Raw genomic sequence first — 16,205 nt, forward strand, 5'->3', positions numbered from 1 at the left:
CTGAAGAGCTTGTACCCTAATTTACTGAAGACATTTGGACATGTTATAGCAGGAAAAGTACATTCATAATCGATCAGTTCCTGGACAATTCTCAGTAGGACACTTGAATTAAATTACACCTGTGCTTTTCCTGTTATCTGTGGAAGGGCACTAAGTCTAGCACTAAGACCCAGGAGAGGGGCAGAGTTTATAAAAAGGGGCGGGAAGCTCACCTGGGCTTTACTTCCTGCACCGAGACACACCTGAGAGAGGCCAGCATTTATTTGGTGTTTGATTTGGTAGGCTTCTTTTTAAAATACGTTTAAAAGTATGATTTTAATAGTGAAACTGCAGAACCAAAACATATTCCTTTTAGCTCAAAGACACTAAATGAAAGACTTTGTTTGTTGAAATGTGTTATTTGTCAGATTCTTCATGGTGAGGGACTAAAACTTGGAGAGATTGCTTAGGCACATCATCCAAGAAACAAGATTTGTTCAAGCAGAACAGATGTTTTTGAATTGGTTTTGAGTCCCTTTAATACAAAATGAACATGGCTCTTTATAAATATAGATTCCAGTCACCTGCATGTCTCCAACTTGGGTAGGGGATTGTGTTACAGGTTAGCATGGTATGTTATTTACTTTTACATTGCATATGTTTTGTAAAATGTTTATTGTAAAATGTCCTTTTGAGAGACAACTAACACTAGAGGAGCCAACCACTGTTTTTCCCAGACCTGTTAGATTTCAGTGTGTCTTTAACTAATCAACTGAATGAACCATTTTCTGTTTTATTTGTATTGTGTTGCTTTCTGCATGTGTTAAAGGCGGGACTGAGTGGTAGAGTTTTCATCTTGCATGTGTGCTTTATTGTGTGGTTTGAGTCACCTTAGCCTGCTGTGAGTACATTTGAGTGTTGTAGAACATTTTCGATTTGGTTTGCGTGTATTGTTTTTTTTTTTCATAATTTGCCTACATATTTTGTGACAATTTCCTTTTTCTACTTATAACACTACACCAACCTCCCAGATAGTGCAGTCTCGCCGCACATTGTATCTTTTCCTTGCCTGTTCATTTATTGTTTTTGAGTTATGTACAATTTACTCCATTCCTCCTTTATTATGGCCACGTCCACATGCACTGTCAAGATATTGCAGTCTATGGCTCCAGTTTATTTTATTCTGGGTGTTGTGCATTGACCTGGTGACATATAAAAGGCAAAATATCTGCTGTGAAAGATTGATTCCTTAGAGGGCTAACTTGAAACTCTTGGTGTGGCCACACACTATAAGCCTGCAAAATATGAAGATGCATTGTTTTTCTCTCCGTTGTGGGCTTCCATCCACACTAAGCCACAATTAATCACTCCAAAAAAACAACGCTTTTCAAACCGCCCCCCTGTCAAGTGCATCTTGTTGAAATCCATTGTGGATAAGACGATTAAGAGTGGCAGTGAAGTATAGGCTTGAAAATAACGGACGTGGTTACAAGCCAACTATCTGTTGGGGTTTAAAGGAAGACATGCGGTGTCTTTATACAGTGACTAAATAACTGTGTTGAGGTAATTGGTATCAAGGATTAAGAGATTTTATTCTCCAATATTGTGGTTTCTTAATTCCGGAATTGGATGTTGGCCTCTAAATTTTAGATTTGGTGAGAGGGGAAACATATTGTATGTGGGAGGATCGTCTTACATGGGTTTAATCCTAATAGAAAAACACAAGACGTCTAATCAAGGGGGGAAACAGCTTCTAAATAGTATTTCAGTTTTCACGGCAGAGACGGTGGCACGTTTATAGGCACTTTGGTGGGTTGAACAAACAAAACCAAACAGCAGTGTTTGTACAGACCCAGCTGCGGAGTTAATGACACTTAAGGACAGGAGAGCTGAAGGTAGAACTGATTAAATTACTACACTGGCAGTAGACGGCAACAAAGCAGCAGATGAATTCATTAAAAGAAGCTTCATCAAAAAGGTCTGATTTTAAGGTGGCAGAGGAAGTGGTGATGGGAGCCCCATCATGTACTGTGGTGTTGCATTATTTGCCATCAATTGACACATGAAGCACACACAAACAGCACACTCCGCACAAACAGGATCAGTAGTGAAGGTATAGTGGCTAGGATGTCAAGTGTAGGACAGCATATTCGGACACGATGACAGTATGTGGGCTCACATAGAATATAATGGATGTGGGTGTTTGACGTGCAGCCTATGTCGGTTAGTTTTGGGTGGTTGTCTCCCAATTTGTTACTTGACATGAGCAATATTAAAATTATGTTATGAGGGAAGTTTTGTACTTTCTCCAATTTGGTGCTGGATGACAACAAAATGCTGATTTAGCATCTACATCATAAACATACAAAACATACAATTAATATGCTCTCCTTAAAGCCACAAGACTCCATTGAAAAAAAGCAATTTTATCTTGCCGACTGTAAAACACAAATCCGTCGCTCAACGAGTCTGTCGCTGAGCGATGAAAGTCGGAACAAACTTTTAAATTAGGCCTTGTAGATCTAATATGAGTGAAGATTCACTTCAGCAACTGGATTGGTAATTTCTCACCTCAAATTCACACCTCAAGTTCAGAAACGTATTTTCACAAACTGCTTAAGTGAAATAACTTAAAGTTTACTAGCATATTTCCCCTGTTTCCAAAACGGGGGACAGGAAATGCATCGTGCACACAGGATTGTGGGTGTTTTACGAGCGCGGAGTATACACACAAGCCTCCTTGAAAATCATCTGAAAGAAGGACTCAGTCCTTGGTAGAATTCAAAGGATCCTTGACATTGGAACAGTCCTTCGGCGGGATTCGATGACGTATAGCATCCTTGAAATTCAGCCATTGAAGGATCCTTCCTTGACTTTGAGAAACACCCATTTTGTGATCACGTTCGCATGCTGATGTTGATGTTGATGATCCTCACAGAGCTGTCTGGAGACTCTTCAGCTTGTTTCTTATTGTTTGGGTGTTTCTGTGTGCACAGATTTTTCAGGAAACTATCTCAACATGCTGCTGTAAGCCTTCTGCACAGATCAGCTGTTTTGCACTGTGTCTCAACCAAAGTTTATATCTAGGTTGTTTACTTCAAGCTGTTTGTTGGATTGCTCTTGCAGATTAAATTGCTTGCAAGTGTGAATTAAAGTTTTACTGTCTGTCAAGTGGTGGAATAATATTCCCATAAGGGAGTTCCTGCTCCTAGATGCATAAATTCAGATTTCTGGATTTGAGTCATACAGACACTGAGACTGATGTGATGATTATGAAAAGATTTAATTTTTAGCCTGAGATTGGAAAGAAAAGAAAGAGTCATAATTATATGATCTGTCTTAAAAGAAACATTTGTAGAAATTTCCACAGTGAGTGCAGTGGAAACCTAGAATTATGGAAACTTACACTGTTCCACTGCGACTGACATCTTTGTGTTGGTGCTTAATCATAGGGGGAATTTTCAACTATCATGTGGGGAAACCATAATGTCCCCTGCTGTGTCTGTCAGTTCACAATTAACACTAATCTCAAGAGGTTGATGACTAGTTTCAAACATTTCCTTTCAGATCGACCAAGAGCTTTTGTCTCCCACTGAGCAGGGCTCTATTCTTGGGCTTTTATCAAGAGATAGATCTAGAGGAAGCTTTACATTTCACCACTTGAGTGTCACCTCATTTAGGATTAACAATGACGTTTGAAATTACTTTGGACACAGAGTGAGTGCTTCCAGAGAGCCGCTGAGGGAAGAACTGGATGACATCTTTTATTTCATTTCATTTCTAAATTCATTTATTTAGCAGCATGCATTCAGTTGACTTCTCAGTGGGATTTAATGTTTTAATGGTAATGATTAGTGTAAATTTGGGTGTTTTTGACAGAAAGTATATCATTGCTTTTTGACAAAACATGACTGATTTTTCAAACCAGTTTTAAACAGCTTTACTTGCAATCTATTTCTATGCCCAAAAAAATGATCAGTTCTTACAGACAATTTGGATTAATATCACAAAAACATGTTTGATTGCTGATGAATTGCAGAATCAACACAGAACCAAACTAGGGCTGAAACAGATAGTCAATTAATTTTTCGGTGTTTTTTGTAAAGTGCTATCATCGGTACCAATTCCAATAATGGATCAATTGTGTAGTTGTTTAGTAAAGAACAAGACTCTGGCCCAATTCCAAACCACTCCCTACACCCTCTCCCTACCCACTTCCACTCTGTTTGCACGTTCGCGTGAAGGGTCTGCCATATTAAGTGCCATTCCAAACCAATTCACGGGGAGTGGAAGTGGGTTATGAAACCCTCCAACAGTGAGTCTGCATCGATGCCGACTTAACCAGCTGCCTTTACTGACAACGTGCAACACCGTTTTGTGTTCGTCATGGAACACGCTCCAATGTCAGGTTCTGTTCTGTGCGACTACTAGTACAAACATTTACTTGTAAACTGCTCAAACTGATAGTAGAATAAAGTAAGTAGAATAAATTAAATGCCTGTCATACAGATGTCAACAACATAAAGTAAATAAATTGTATTTAGGATCAAATATACCCTTGTCCAGTCTAGAATATATATACATACCACATACAGTATATTTATTATTTTTTAACCTATCAGGAGTTATAACCCCATAATTTATTATATCTTCAACTGTGCAATACAGATTTAACAGTACAATAATTTAGTGCAAAAACTCAGCTGTGCAATAATCTGGTTTACTCCGGCATTAACACTGCATTTATTTATACTGAACATTTAAGCTAATATTCTTATTTTACACTATTCACGATTTTTTATAAGTGCATGCAGTTATATAATTTGCAGAGATCCTATTTTTCAGCATTTTTATTTGAACTGCTGTTATATATCTTTGTTATTTATATTTTTCTACTGATTTTTCTATTTTTCTATATTTATATTTATACTCTATAACGGGAGCAAAACATAGCTCAATCTCCCCCCCAGGGATCAATAAAGTATTTCTGATTCGGATATTTATTTCCTTGCCAGAGAGAGGGACGTTCGTCCCAAAGTGGCTGCTGTATTTCTACCCTCCAGCTTAAAGAATCTTCATTGAGCTGTGAGTGTGACTACAAACGGAGTTTAGTCCACCACGCAGTGGGGGTGTGACGGGGCCGGATTGTAATTGGGCTTAAGAGTCTACAGTCATGCTAGCAGCTCTGTCAGCTAAATGCCAATGTCTGCATGCTCACAGTGACCATGCTAATATACCGATGTTTAACAGTTGTAATGTTTACCATGTTCACCATTTTAGCTTAGCCTATTAGTGTCCTAACAATTGCTAATTAGCACTAAACACAAAGTACAGCTTGGATTGATGGGAATGCCATAAGTTTGGTAGGTATTTGGTAATAAACCAAAGTATTGGAGAAATTTAATGATGGCGCTAGATGAAAAGTCAGAGGATCAACAAAGTTACAATGTCACGAATGTCTGGACCAAATTTCATGTCAATCCATCCCATAGTCGTTGAGATATTTCACTTAAAACCACAAATGCCAACCTGGTGGTGCTAGAAAAATCAGGATCACAAAACTCATGATGATTCATCCACTGGGCACCAAATTTCATGTCAATCCATCGAACAGTTGTTGAGTTATGGACCAAAGTTGTGGAAACCTAAATCAAACCAGTGACTTATTTTTGGCCAATGGCAACACGTCTCACAGCAGTATGCAGCACATGACGTCTACTAGGGCCCATTACCACCAGGAGTCAGCCACTGATGACATTATTTCACAAAAGTGAAATTTCAACTCTGCATGGCTCTCCAGCTCTGCATGATTACATGTCAGCTGCATGGTCGGCATCACACTGATGGACGCACAAACACACTTACTTCGACAGTGAAATTCATCAGCAGACATTTATCTGCATAACGAGCAGCAGAGGACAATGTTGCGCCAACGTGTTGTGTTGCTCCGACGTTCAGTCATCAGTGGTAATTAAGATCAAATTAGTCTGGAAATGTTAAAGTTCATCACTCTCGCGGAGGGGAGTTGCCAGAGTGTTGTTGTTCTGGGGCAGTTTCTGATGAAGTGGTGAAAGGCTCGGCTTCAGTGACACAATTCGCAATGGAGACATGCAGTGCGGCCCTCTGGGAGACGCCAGATCCATTAGTATACAATGACGTCAACGAGTCAGATTGGAGGGACAAGCAGGTGAAGCCTCACCAGGAGGAACAACAGGTGTCAGTGTGGATATTAGATCAGTATGATGAAGATTAGATGTTACCGATTTCAGTCAGTCTCTGCATGGTCAGTCTTTTCAAAATAAGATAAGTAACTTTATTGATCCCACACAAGGAAATTAAAGTGAAATTATATGGGTGTCATGACTCAGGCTGGTCTCATACAACGTTCGTAGCCTATGAAAAGTAATGTACTGTAATTCGTAAACATCCCATGAAATCAATTCATCCACGTACTTGTGAACCAGGAAGTATAAAGAGCGACAAACACCGCGCCGTCGAGGTGGATCGGTGGGTCAAAAAACACTTCCGCCCAAGATACCGCTGTTCATACCCCATGTAAAATCAAGTCAAGTCAACATTGGTTTATTTGTCATATAACACACATACCACATCCGGTGTTATTTTAACCCAAACCACAATCTCTTCCTAAACCTAACTAAGTAGTTCTGTTGCCTAAACTTAACCAAGTTGTTTCATGTGAAGACGGAGGTTTATTTTGAAAAGACTGGAAAGGAAATTGACACGTGTCATGTGTTGCTGGACATTCGTAGGAAAACGCAAGAAAAATGTGGAATAACTTTTTGTAAGATATCGTACGAACCGTTGTCTGAGGATATGTTGCATGACTCCATTTCTCAGGGCAAAAAAAAAAGTTATTTTTATAAACCCATGTTGAGCAAACTTTGCCTATTTCTCGCCTAAAATGTTTTCAGAAACATCTTGTAGTGTACTGTTTAGCTGTAAAATTAGAAAGTTTGCTACGGCTGGTAGCCGGTGCTTGGTATTTCCTCAACTGATCTCAACATGGCTGCCGGGTTTATAAAAATAACTTTTTTTAATCATATTTGCTCCAATTCTACCCACTGCTGCGTATTTTGGGGTTTGGACTGTTTGAAGACATCACCTTGGGCTCTGAGAGATTTTGATAGACATCTCTCACTGTTTTCCTAAATGTTTAGGCATTACATCATTAGTTTCAGCCCTACTGTCTTGTTAAAGACATCCAGGTACAATACAGATAAAGACACCTAAAGAAACGTTGTAATTAAAGTGCTATCTACTAAGTCTAAAAGACAACTGGACTTTTTGTTAAAGACTCTTAAACATTTGGACTGTATTTTGACATGAAGGTCATCAGAGGGTCAATTGAGCTGCAAAGATGCTCACAATGCTACAAAAAGCATACCGCAAAAGAAAATCTAAAAACTAACTGGCAGATAATAAAACCTCCTACAGAAAGTTTAACGCACATCATTTTCCTTCTTTTCTCTTATTCCCTTTTTCAGTTTAGCCCACATTCCTGTCTATTAAAAACCTCTCGCAGTCTGCCAAGGATTTCCCAGTTATCTCTCAAAGAAACACAAAGCAGCAGCAGCATCTCACATGAACCCACCGCTGTGGTCGCTCTGGTTCTGCGCCTCACTCCTCCTCGTCTGGCTGCAAACCTCCCGAGCCCTGAGGTGCTGAGAGATGATGGCGCAGTCCGGATGAATGGCTTCAGCCTGAAAATACCAGACAACTTAAGTTATCTAGCCTAAAGCAGCACATGCGCCACAAGTCAATGCTCTTTGCTTGTTGCTTGGGTGCAACATATCAGACATATCCACAGCCACAAATCTTTGGATAGAGAACTTCTTATTTTTGTCACTCATGCATGTTTATTTTTCAAGAAATTAGTTTTTATATGTCCCCTTTTGTCATAAAATCCTCTCGGAAGATGCCCAAATTTATAAAAGTAAAAAATAAATATATACATTTTTAATGTCCCTGCTCTTTAAAGCTGAAGCAGGTAGAATTGGAGCAAATATGGTTAAAAAAAGTTATTTTTCTAAAATCATCACTATATCCTGACAGTAGTGCATGAGACAGGTAATCTGGAAAAAAAAATCATGTGCCTCTGTGTCATCTGGTGTCCTCCAGTGCTCTTAATGGCATCTGCAAGATTTCACAGACCGGAGGAAAACAACCAATCAGAGCCGAGTTGGAGCCTTCCGTCTCTGAGCAGCTGTCAATCACTTGCAAACTCGGAACGCTCAAACTAGGCAGCGCTGATCAAATATGAATCAATATTCTGTTACTGTAATGCCTATTTCTTTCCTCAAATGTTTTCAGAAACATCTTGCAGTGTACTGTTTAGCTGTAAAATGAGTTTGTGACCCAGCAGTCATGTTGAGATCAGTTGAGGAAATACCAAGCACCGCCCACCAGCCGGAGCACACTTTCTCATTTTACAGCAAAACAGTACACTACAAGATGTTTCTGAAAACATTTGAGGCGAGAAATAGGCATTACAGTAACAGAATATTGATTCATATGATCAGCGCTGCCTGGTTTGACCATTTGATAAGAGTTTGCGAGTGATTGACAGCTGCCTCCATTGAATGAACAGCCAATGGGAACGCTCCATCTCTCTCTGTAATGACCTGTGATTGGTCAAAGTCTCCTGTCACGGGCTAGATTTTTTAAAGCCTGAAAACAGAGCCAGGAGGAGGTGCAGAAGTGTAGTTTTCGCTAAGAACACTTGAATTACAATATGCTGAAAGGTTATTATGGAATTTATTTCCCAATGATGCCAAATAAATTCTGCCTACTGCAGCTTTAAGTTGACATTTTGCCTCCAAATAATAACATAATTGATAAGCTAATTTCTTATCAACATGCATGTTGCAAATGCATACTGAAACTATAAGACAACATCTGGACTCATTTAATTTCTTATCCCTGTTTCCCCTGTTGATGTTTTGTCTCTGACTGACAGGCTGATACCAGACAGACAGACAGGTGGTGATGGATCAGGTCTCCAGCCTTGATAAGCACTAATTAGCGCCGGCAGCTAGATGAGGACATTTGCTGTCCAAGAGGGTGTGCGTGTGCTCCAAGGAGCCAGGAAAGGACAGAGGATAATAAAGGTAATAGCGCTGCAATAAATAGACTTTGTTACTAGGCTATAAGTAAGTAGATTTTCCTAATTTGCAGATTAAACATTTTTTCATTAAACTTTTCATCACTTCATGAATGAGAGTATTGTGTCCCAAATATAGGGAGAATGTATATATACATGATAAAAGAATAAACACACTCACCATAGGCCTGTAGCACAGATGAAGATAAAAGATGAGGATGATGAATGTCTCCTGTCGTCCCGGCAGCGCCTTACAATAATACACTTCCATTTTCTTCTCTGTCTTCTTTAATCCTCATCGGATGATGATGATGATGATGATGATGACAAATCCAGGTTTATTTGTTCCTCTGGAGCCTCTTAAAGACTGTGACTTCTTCGTTATACCCTCGGTATGAAAATGCACTCTGTCAACCTTAAAATAGATGAATCCCCATGTTCTCCTGGTGAGAGCTGCAAAACTTGCGGGAGTGAAGAGCTGCTGCCTCACATCTGCTCTCTCTCTCTTTCTCTCTCTCTCTCTCTCTCTCTCTCTCTCTCTCTCCATTCACAGACTTGACAGTGATAAAACAAACAGCCAATGACCTGATTTCAAGTCATAAAATACATAAATATGTATTTATTATTATGATAGGCAAAGTACTTCATATTTAACAGAGGATATATTGTTCATTATTACCAGTTTTGAGGTACTTGTACTTCACTTGCAGAGGCAAATATTGTATTTTTACTCCACTACATTTATATGCAAACTACAGTTACTTGTTAGCCTACTTTGCAGATTAAAGGGGAACTATGCCCATTTTCAAGATTCATACATGTTATTCCAGCCCAGTCGCACAGCAGTTTGTGAAATAATTATGAAATTTAATGTATTAAAGGGACTGTTTGTAACCTCTTACAGGTATAAATCTACCGGGTCGGTTTCCCATGCACGCTCGCTTGTGGCTACGCTGTTCAGACAAAATTCCAACACAAACTACACGGAAGCACCAAAACCTCTTGGTTGTATCTAGTGAAGCCCGTCTTGCAAAACAGTGTTGGCCGCGGTCGGAGGACGCGAGGGAGACCATAAGTTTGGTCTCCAGGGCCGGAGTCTCTGCTGTACTCTGCTCCTCTGCCTGCCTTCACTCACACACTGCGCTCGTTCTATATTGGTACATTTTATGTTTCATAGCTGACAACATTACAATAAAACAAAGCTCATTTGGGTATAAAAAGGAAAACAAACATTCTGTGGGTCCATAAAATCAGCATTCATTGTCTATTTAGCAGCTCCAGACTTTATGACAACACAAGTTTGAGACTTACTTCTCTGGTTCTGGCTTTGAGAGAGAGGAGTTCATGTTCACAAGTATTGATTGAACTTTCCTAGGCCATGGAAATAACATATTAGAATTTTTTTTATTTGGGTGGTGTTCCCCTTTAAGATTTTACATGCAGAACACATGATCAGTTTATCAAATACAGTGGTGGAATAAATATATTTTACTAGGGTAAAAGTAGCATTACAGCTCGGTTAAAATACTCATATGATACATTCAAGATTTCACTTTGCCTAAAGGTACAAAAGTATCACAGCAAAATGGAAGTATTCAATTAAAAGCACTTGTTTGGCAGAATGCTTCCTCTCAAGAGAGTTATATTGTTATAGATATAATATTATGAGAAATTTGAGGATGATGCTTTAACACGTAAGCAGCATTTTAATGTGAGAGCTGGAGCCTATTTTAACTTTATACAGTAGCCTATTATTGTTGGAGAGTTTAATCTACAGAACAGGATCATATTTTATAAATTGAAAAGTAGTGAAGTAAAAAGTACAATATTTCCCTGTAATGTAGTGGAATAGAAATATAAAGTGCCATAAAATTGAAATACTCTATATTATATTGAGTAAAGTGTCTCAAAAATTGTACTCTAGTACAGTACTTGAGTAAATACTTAGTTACTTTCCACCACTGACAAAATATGATGCGTTGTTGTAGATTAAAAGAAAGAAGTTACATCATCAAAATGCTTCTTAGCATTTGGGAGGGATCATTCTGATGCCTAATGTGTACTTTTACTTTTGATATTATCAAATCATATAAGTTTTGATATTACATCATGTTTTACTAATAATACTTCTCTACTCTTAGGACTTTGAATGTGCGACTTGTTCTTGTGATGGAGTATTTTACAATGTTGTATTAGTTATTTTACTACTTTTAAGGATGTGAATGCTTCCCCCACTGACATGGTGTCTGTTAACAAGGCTGGATCACCAACCAGCAGGTCCCGGGGCCCCAAAACACAGAGGATACTGTAGCTAAATGCAAGTTGTGCCATCATGACTTGAAGGACAGAGGTTAAAATCTCCAGAATGCTGTTATCACCTTGGTATCTTTAAACAAATAGTATATAAATATCCATTGTTGTTCCGCTGGAGCTGATTTATGGACAGTAATTGGGGACATGTGGCAGTTTGCAGGTGTGAATTTGGAGCAGGCCAGCGCTAAAAAAGCGAAAGCCTTCCCTACAGAATAGGTTCCCAAGAACAGGAACACAGGATTCAACCTTCAACTGCTCCTCTGGACCTGTAGTGATTAATTTACAGGAACATTTTTATCCTCCTTGCAAACAGAGGTACACTACAATTGAATTTGAGTCCCTCAGTGTGAAACATGGTGTCCCACTGGCTTCAAAATTAATTAAAAACAAACCTCTTGGTAGCATGTTATCAGGTTCCGGTCATCATACAGCGTGTAGCTTCCCATAAAGCTAATACTAAAATACTGTGACCCGTTTACAAACACAGGTTAACAAAAGGTTTGTGTGATACCACCAACTGCTGTTGGCTAATGACATATTTTTCAAACATATTGATTATTTGCATTTAAACAAGGCTTTGCATCACCTGTTTGATCACTCCTTTCAATTTTGTGGAGAACAACAGTAAGGTTCTTGTATAAAGTGAAAACAGATGAGTGTTTTCACAAGATATAACAACCGATTGTACTGTAAGCAAACTGAAAATGGGAAAAGCACAGGTCAGATGTGATCAGTGATTGATACTAGCGCTACAACTAACAATATTTTTTTATCATCGATTAACCTAATGAGTTGTTTCTTGTTGAATCAATTAATGGTTTGGTCCATAGAATTTCAGCAAATAGCAAAAAATGGCAATCACAAGTTGCAAGAGCCCATAGCAATGTCTTAAAATGTCTTGTTTTGTCCGACCAACTGTCCAAAACCAAAATAATATTCAGTTTAACTATCATAGAAGACTACAAAACCTCAGAAAATATTCAGATTTGTGCTTGTAATATGTCTTTTTGTGGTCAGCTTGTATTTTTCTGTAGTTGTATTGTGTCTTTTTTAGGTTGTTTCATATCTCTTTGTAGTAATTTTTAATTTTTAGTTTCTTCTTTTGCATTGTATTGTTGTTGTATTTCACCTATTTGGGGGTCCTTCCTGTATGTTAACATGGCTGCATTGATGCTAACTTGACAAAGTGAACACTCGTGATTTTAAATACACAGGTTATATCTCTTTGCTTTATACAACCAGCGAGCATTTTTTGTCTTGCCTTTTACCTTAGATTTAACAGCAGCGATTTATTCTTTTCCTTTTTGTGTACAAAATAATCCCTAAAGAATACTCTGTATAACATTAAATAGACCTAAATAAATATTGTGTATTTGTCGCATCAACATAGAGGTAGACTCAGGAACTGCTAATACTAAATAAATATATACATTATTCAGGTTAAACAAGTGGTAAATGAAAATGGCCTGTTGCTAACTTGAACTGTGTATTTAAAATCACGAGTTTTAATGCCCTCCAGTGGTTACAAGTAGGAACTGCATCATAGTATTTGTCAAGCTAGTGCCATTGCAGACTTTAAGAATAATACAGTTATCAATACTGATTATATTCTTTAGATATATCAATAATACATTTTATGTTCATAATAGTATCTGTATTTCTAATGTATTCTCCGTTATAAAATAATATAAAGCCCTGCATCATGTAATATGCTAAGAAAGTGTACATTTCCCAGAAGTGACGCTAACTTGACGAATTTGATATTGCAGTTCTTGACCGTGACCACTAGAGGGCAGTGAACACTCGTAATTTTAAATACACAGGTTATATCTCTTTGCTTTGGACAACCTGCGAGCATTTTGTTTTGCCTTTTACCTTAGATTTAACAGCAAGGATTTATTGTTGATCCCTGCATCTTCTTGTCAACACAAATGGGGAAAACAAAGGCAAAAAACATTTGGAATGTTGTGCTTCTTTTTGTTTATGTGTATACAAAATAATCCCTAAAAAAAATACTCTGTATAACATTAAATAATTATACTAAATATCGTGTATTTGACATGTTGTTATGTCATTATTGCTTATGACCAATCATTGACATGGCTATACACTGCTCTCCCATGGTGAACACAAGTAACTACACCTCTGTATACGTTGAAAGTTTTATTTTGAAAGGATTTGTTATTTGTCAATGATTTGATGATTTGCCAATTATCATGTAATGTGCTAAGAAAGTGTACATTTCCAAGAAGTGCAAATATGTTGACACGGCTGCATTGACGCTAACTTGGCGAATTTGATATTGCAGTTGTTCACAGTGACCACTAGAGGGCAGTGAACACTCGTGCTTATAAATAAATAAACAAAATAGCATTTTGTTGTGCCTTTTACCTTAGATTTAACAGCAGTGACTTATTTTTAATAGAGTTCATAATAATGCAGGACAGTGAGTAAAGTGACATTTTATACAGGAGTCAAGGGAAGATCTACCGATGCACATTCACCCTGCGGAGGTTCATATGAGGCTGTATAAACATAGCCTATTTTAATAATATATGTATATATCATTTTAATTTCCATTGCAGTTAAATTGACAAAAGGCATTACAATAGGAATTGATTAGTCGATCAACAGAAAATGTATCGGCAACTATTTAGTTTTAGTCATTTCTCAAGCACAAAGAAAAACCAAATATTTTCTCATTTCAGCTTCTCCGATCTGAGGATTTGCAGCGTTTCTCTGTTTTATATCATTGTAAATGGAGTATGTTTGGGTTTTTGTACTGTTGGTTTGACAAAGCAAGCAATGTGAAGACGTGACCTTGGACTTGAACTTTCTGATTTTAATAGATGAGGTGAATTGATAAAACAACCAACAGATTATTTGATAATGAAAATAGAAGACAGTACTGCTACAAGTTGAAGTTCTGACTGCAAACAAGATCAGCACTGTTATGCTATTTTATGTTATGTTCCACTAAATTATGCAAACACGCCAAATGATGTGTTTGCCCTGCCATTCATAGTCTTCTCCCTGATAGATTTTTGACTCAACACAGGTTGCAACATGTTTTTCCTTGTTTTTCTCTGTTGTTTTTCCTTAGTCATGGCCCTGAAGCCCAGCGCAGACCTTGTCAGTGCTACAGGACATATACATAATGAGGATTGCTTAAAAAGAGGAATGACACCCAATTTCAAACATCATGTATTATTCCTGAGGCTGAGACATCGGTCAGGCAATACTTGTGTAATTGTGTTTCCTATAACCTGAAGCGAAAGAGCTAGCCATTAATTTTTTATGTCAGGGGTGTAAGAAGGCTCTGCTGTGTGTAAAAATGAAACGCTCACTTTTCTGTCCCATATAATGTGATGTGTGTCAGTTCATGCAACCGAATTGTTTATATTTTTGTTCATACCTGTTAGCAATGCTCTTGGCCTCATTCATAAATGCTAATTTTACAGCCCAAATATTTCATTCTTATAATAAGCACCTTTGATGTTGAGTAAGAAAAACGTATGTCAAAGGACTTTTAGACCATTTATTGTAACAGATATGTGCACTTTTATTTGTGGAGGTGGTTTTGCATGCAATGGGTCCTCAAATGAATTGTAGAAGTATAATAAATCATAAAAAACAAACCCTGAAGTAATACACAGCACTACAGAACAGAACCCAGTAGAGACATACTGTATCACCCAGATATGGGACATACATAATGCAAAAATAAAGAAATGCAATAACAAGAACTGTTAGTAATAACAAACTAGGTCAGAAAAGGGCTGGATGATGCAGGAATGAATCAGCCAATCAGTGAAAATAGTGTTGAACTCCTTCCCAGAACAAAGTCAAAGGAAGTTGTTTTACTAATTGTAGTGATGCAGATTTGTCCTTTTGGCGAAGAGTAGGTCTCCTGTAAATGATAAATCATAAATTGCAGTGTACTGATGTCATCACTTTGGTACGAAGTAGAGCACAAGCTTTGATTTTAATTTCACAATTTAGCTTTTGCTGCTTTTCATACTTGCCCTATTTGCCTTTCGAAGAGCAAAGATTAGATGAAAGTTGTAAATTATTTGTCAACCAGAGCGGTTGGATGTGAATAAGATGTAGGTCTGATTCTGTGATGTCGTCATGGGTCAAAACCTTTCTCATCATTTTACACAAGATGATAACACTCCTTGAAACAGGAGGTTAGCTGAGGCTAGCTTTCTGACTTCTGTCAGATTTCTGAAGCTGTCAGGATTAACACATCAATCTCAGTTTCACAGGATAGATTTAAAAGCTGATGCCACTCATTTTGAAATCTATATATTTATTTCCTTTGAGGTTTTTACAGTTGTAAAAGAATGTTAGCATTGCTTTCAATGTATTGACTGGGGATTGTGGTCAATATACTGTGGAACTGTGATGATGGTAATATGTTTTATTTTCTTTTATTTATGTATTTAGCTTTTTTAGACCCTTTAAATCCTTGTTACACAAATTATGAATTGATTCTATGATAGCTGAACATTAAACAATAATTTGGCATTAATTTCTTGTATCGTACAATACCTTACAAATTATGTAAAATGTAATCATTCAATCAGTCATTGTAACTTTACCTCCACCTGGCAATAAAGATATAGTAAAAAGCCCTTGTAAGTGTTAGCCTGTAATCAACAAAAAAACACATCAATACATTATTATTATTATTATTATTGTTATAATAATAACAATAATAATAATAATAATAATAATAATAACAATATATCAAATACATCTACCTAAGCCACACTGAAAACTAGCTAAA

General features: G+C 37.5%; 1 protein-coding gene and 1 long non-coding RNA gene across 2 annotated transcripts in view; one reads left to right on the plus strand and one right to left on the minus strand.

Annotated features, from left to right (window-relative positions):
* The window catches only part of LOC119498155 (vasoactive intestinal polypeptide receptor 1-like), a 32,101-nt gene extending 22,479 nt beyond the window's left edge, over positions 1-9,622 (minus strand). The window contains exons 1-2 of the mRNA XM_037786722.1: positions 9,282-9,622; positions 7,592-7,700 (exon numbers count right to left, since the gene is read on the minus strand). Coding sequence (XP_037642650.1) covers positions 7,592-7,700; positions 9,282-9,371 — 199 coding nt within the window. The 5' untranslated portion in view covers positions 9,372-9,622. The remainder of the gene's footprint in view (positions 1-7,591; positions 7,701-9,281) is intronic.
* LOC119498156 lies at positions 208-15,863 on the plus strand. The gene is made up of 3 exons (XR_005209070.1): positions 208-278; positions 8,957-9,107; positions 14,517-15,863. It is a non-coding gene; the product is annotated as an uncharacterized LOC119498156 (long non-coding RNA).
* The last annotated feature ends 342 nt before the right edge of the window (positions 15,864-16,205 follow it).

Source organism: Sebastes umbrosus, chromosome 12 (genome assembly GCF_015220745.1).
Source record: "Sebastes umbrosus isolate fSebUmb1 chromosome 12, fSebUmb1.pri, whole genome shotgun sequence".
NCBI classification, from domain to species: Eukaryota; Metazoa; Chordata; class Actinopteri; order Perciformes; family Sebastidae; genus Sebastes; species Sebastes umbrosus.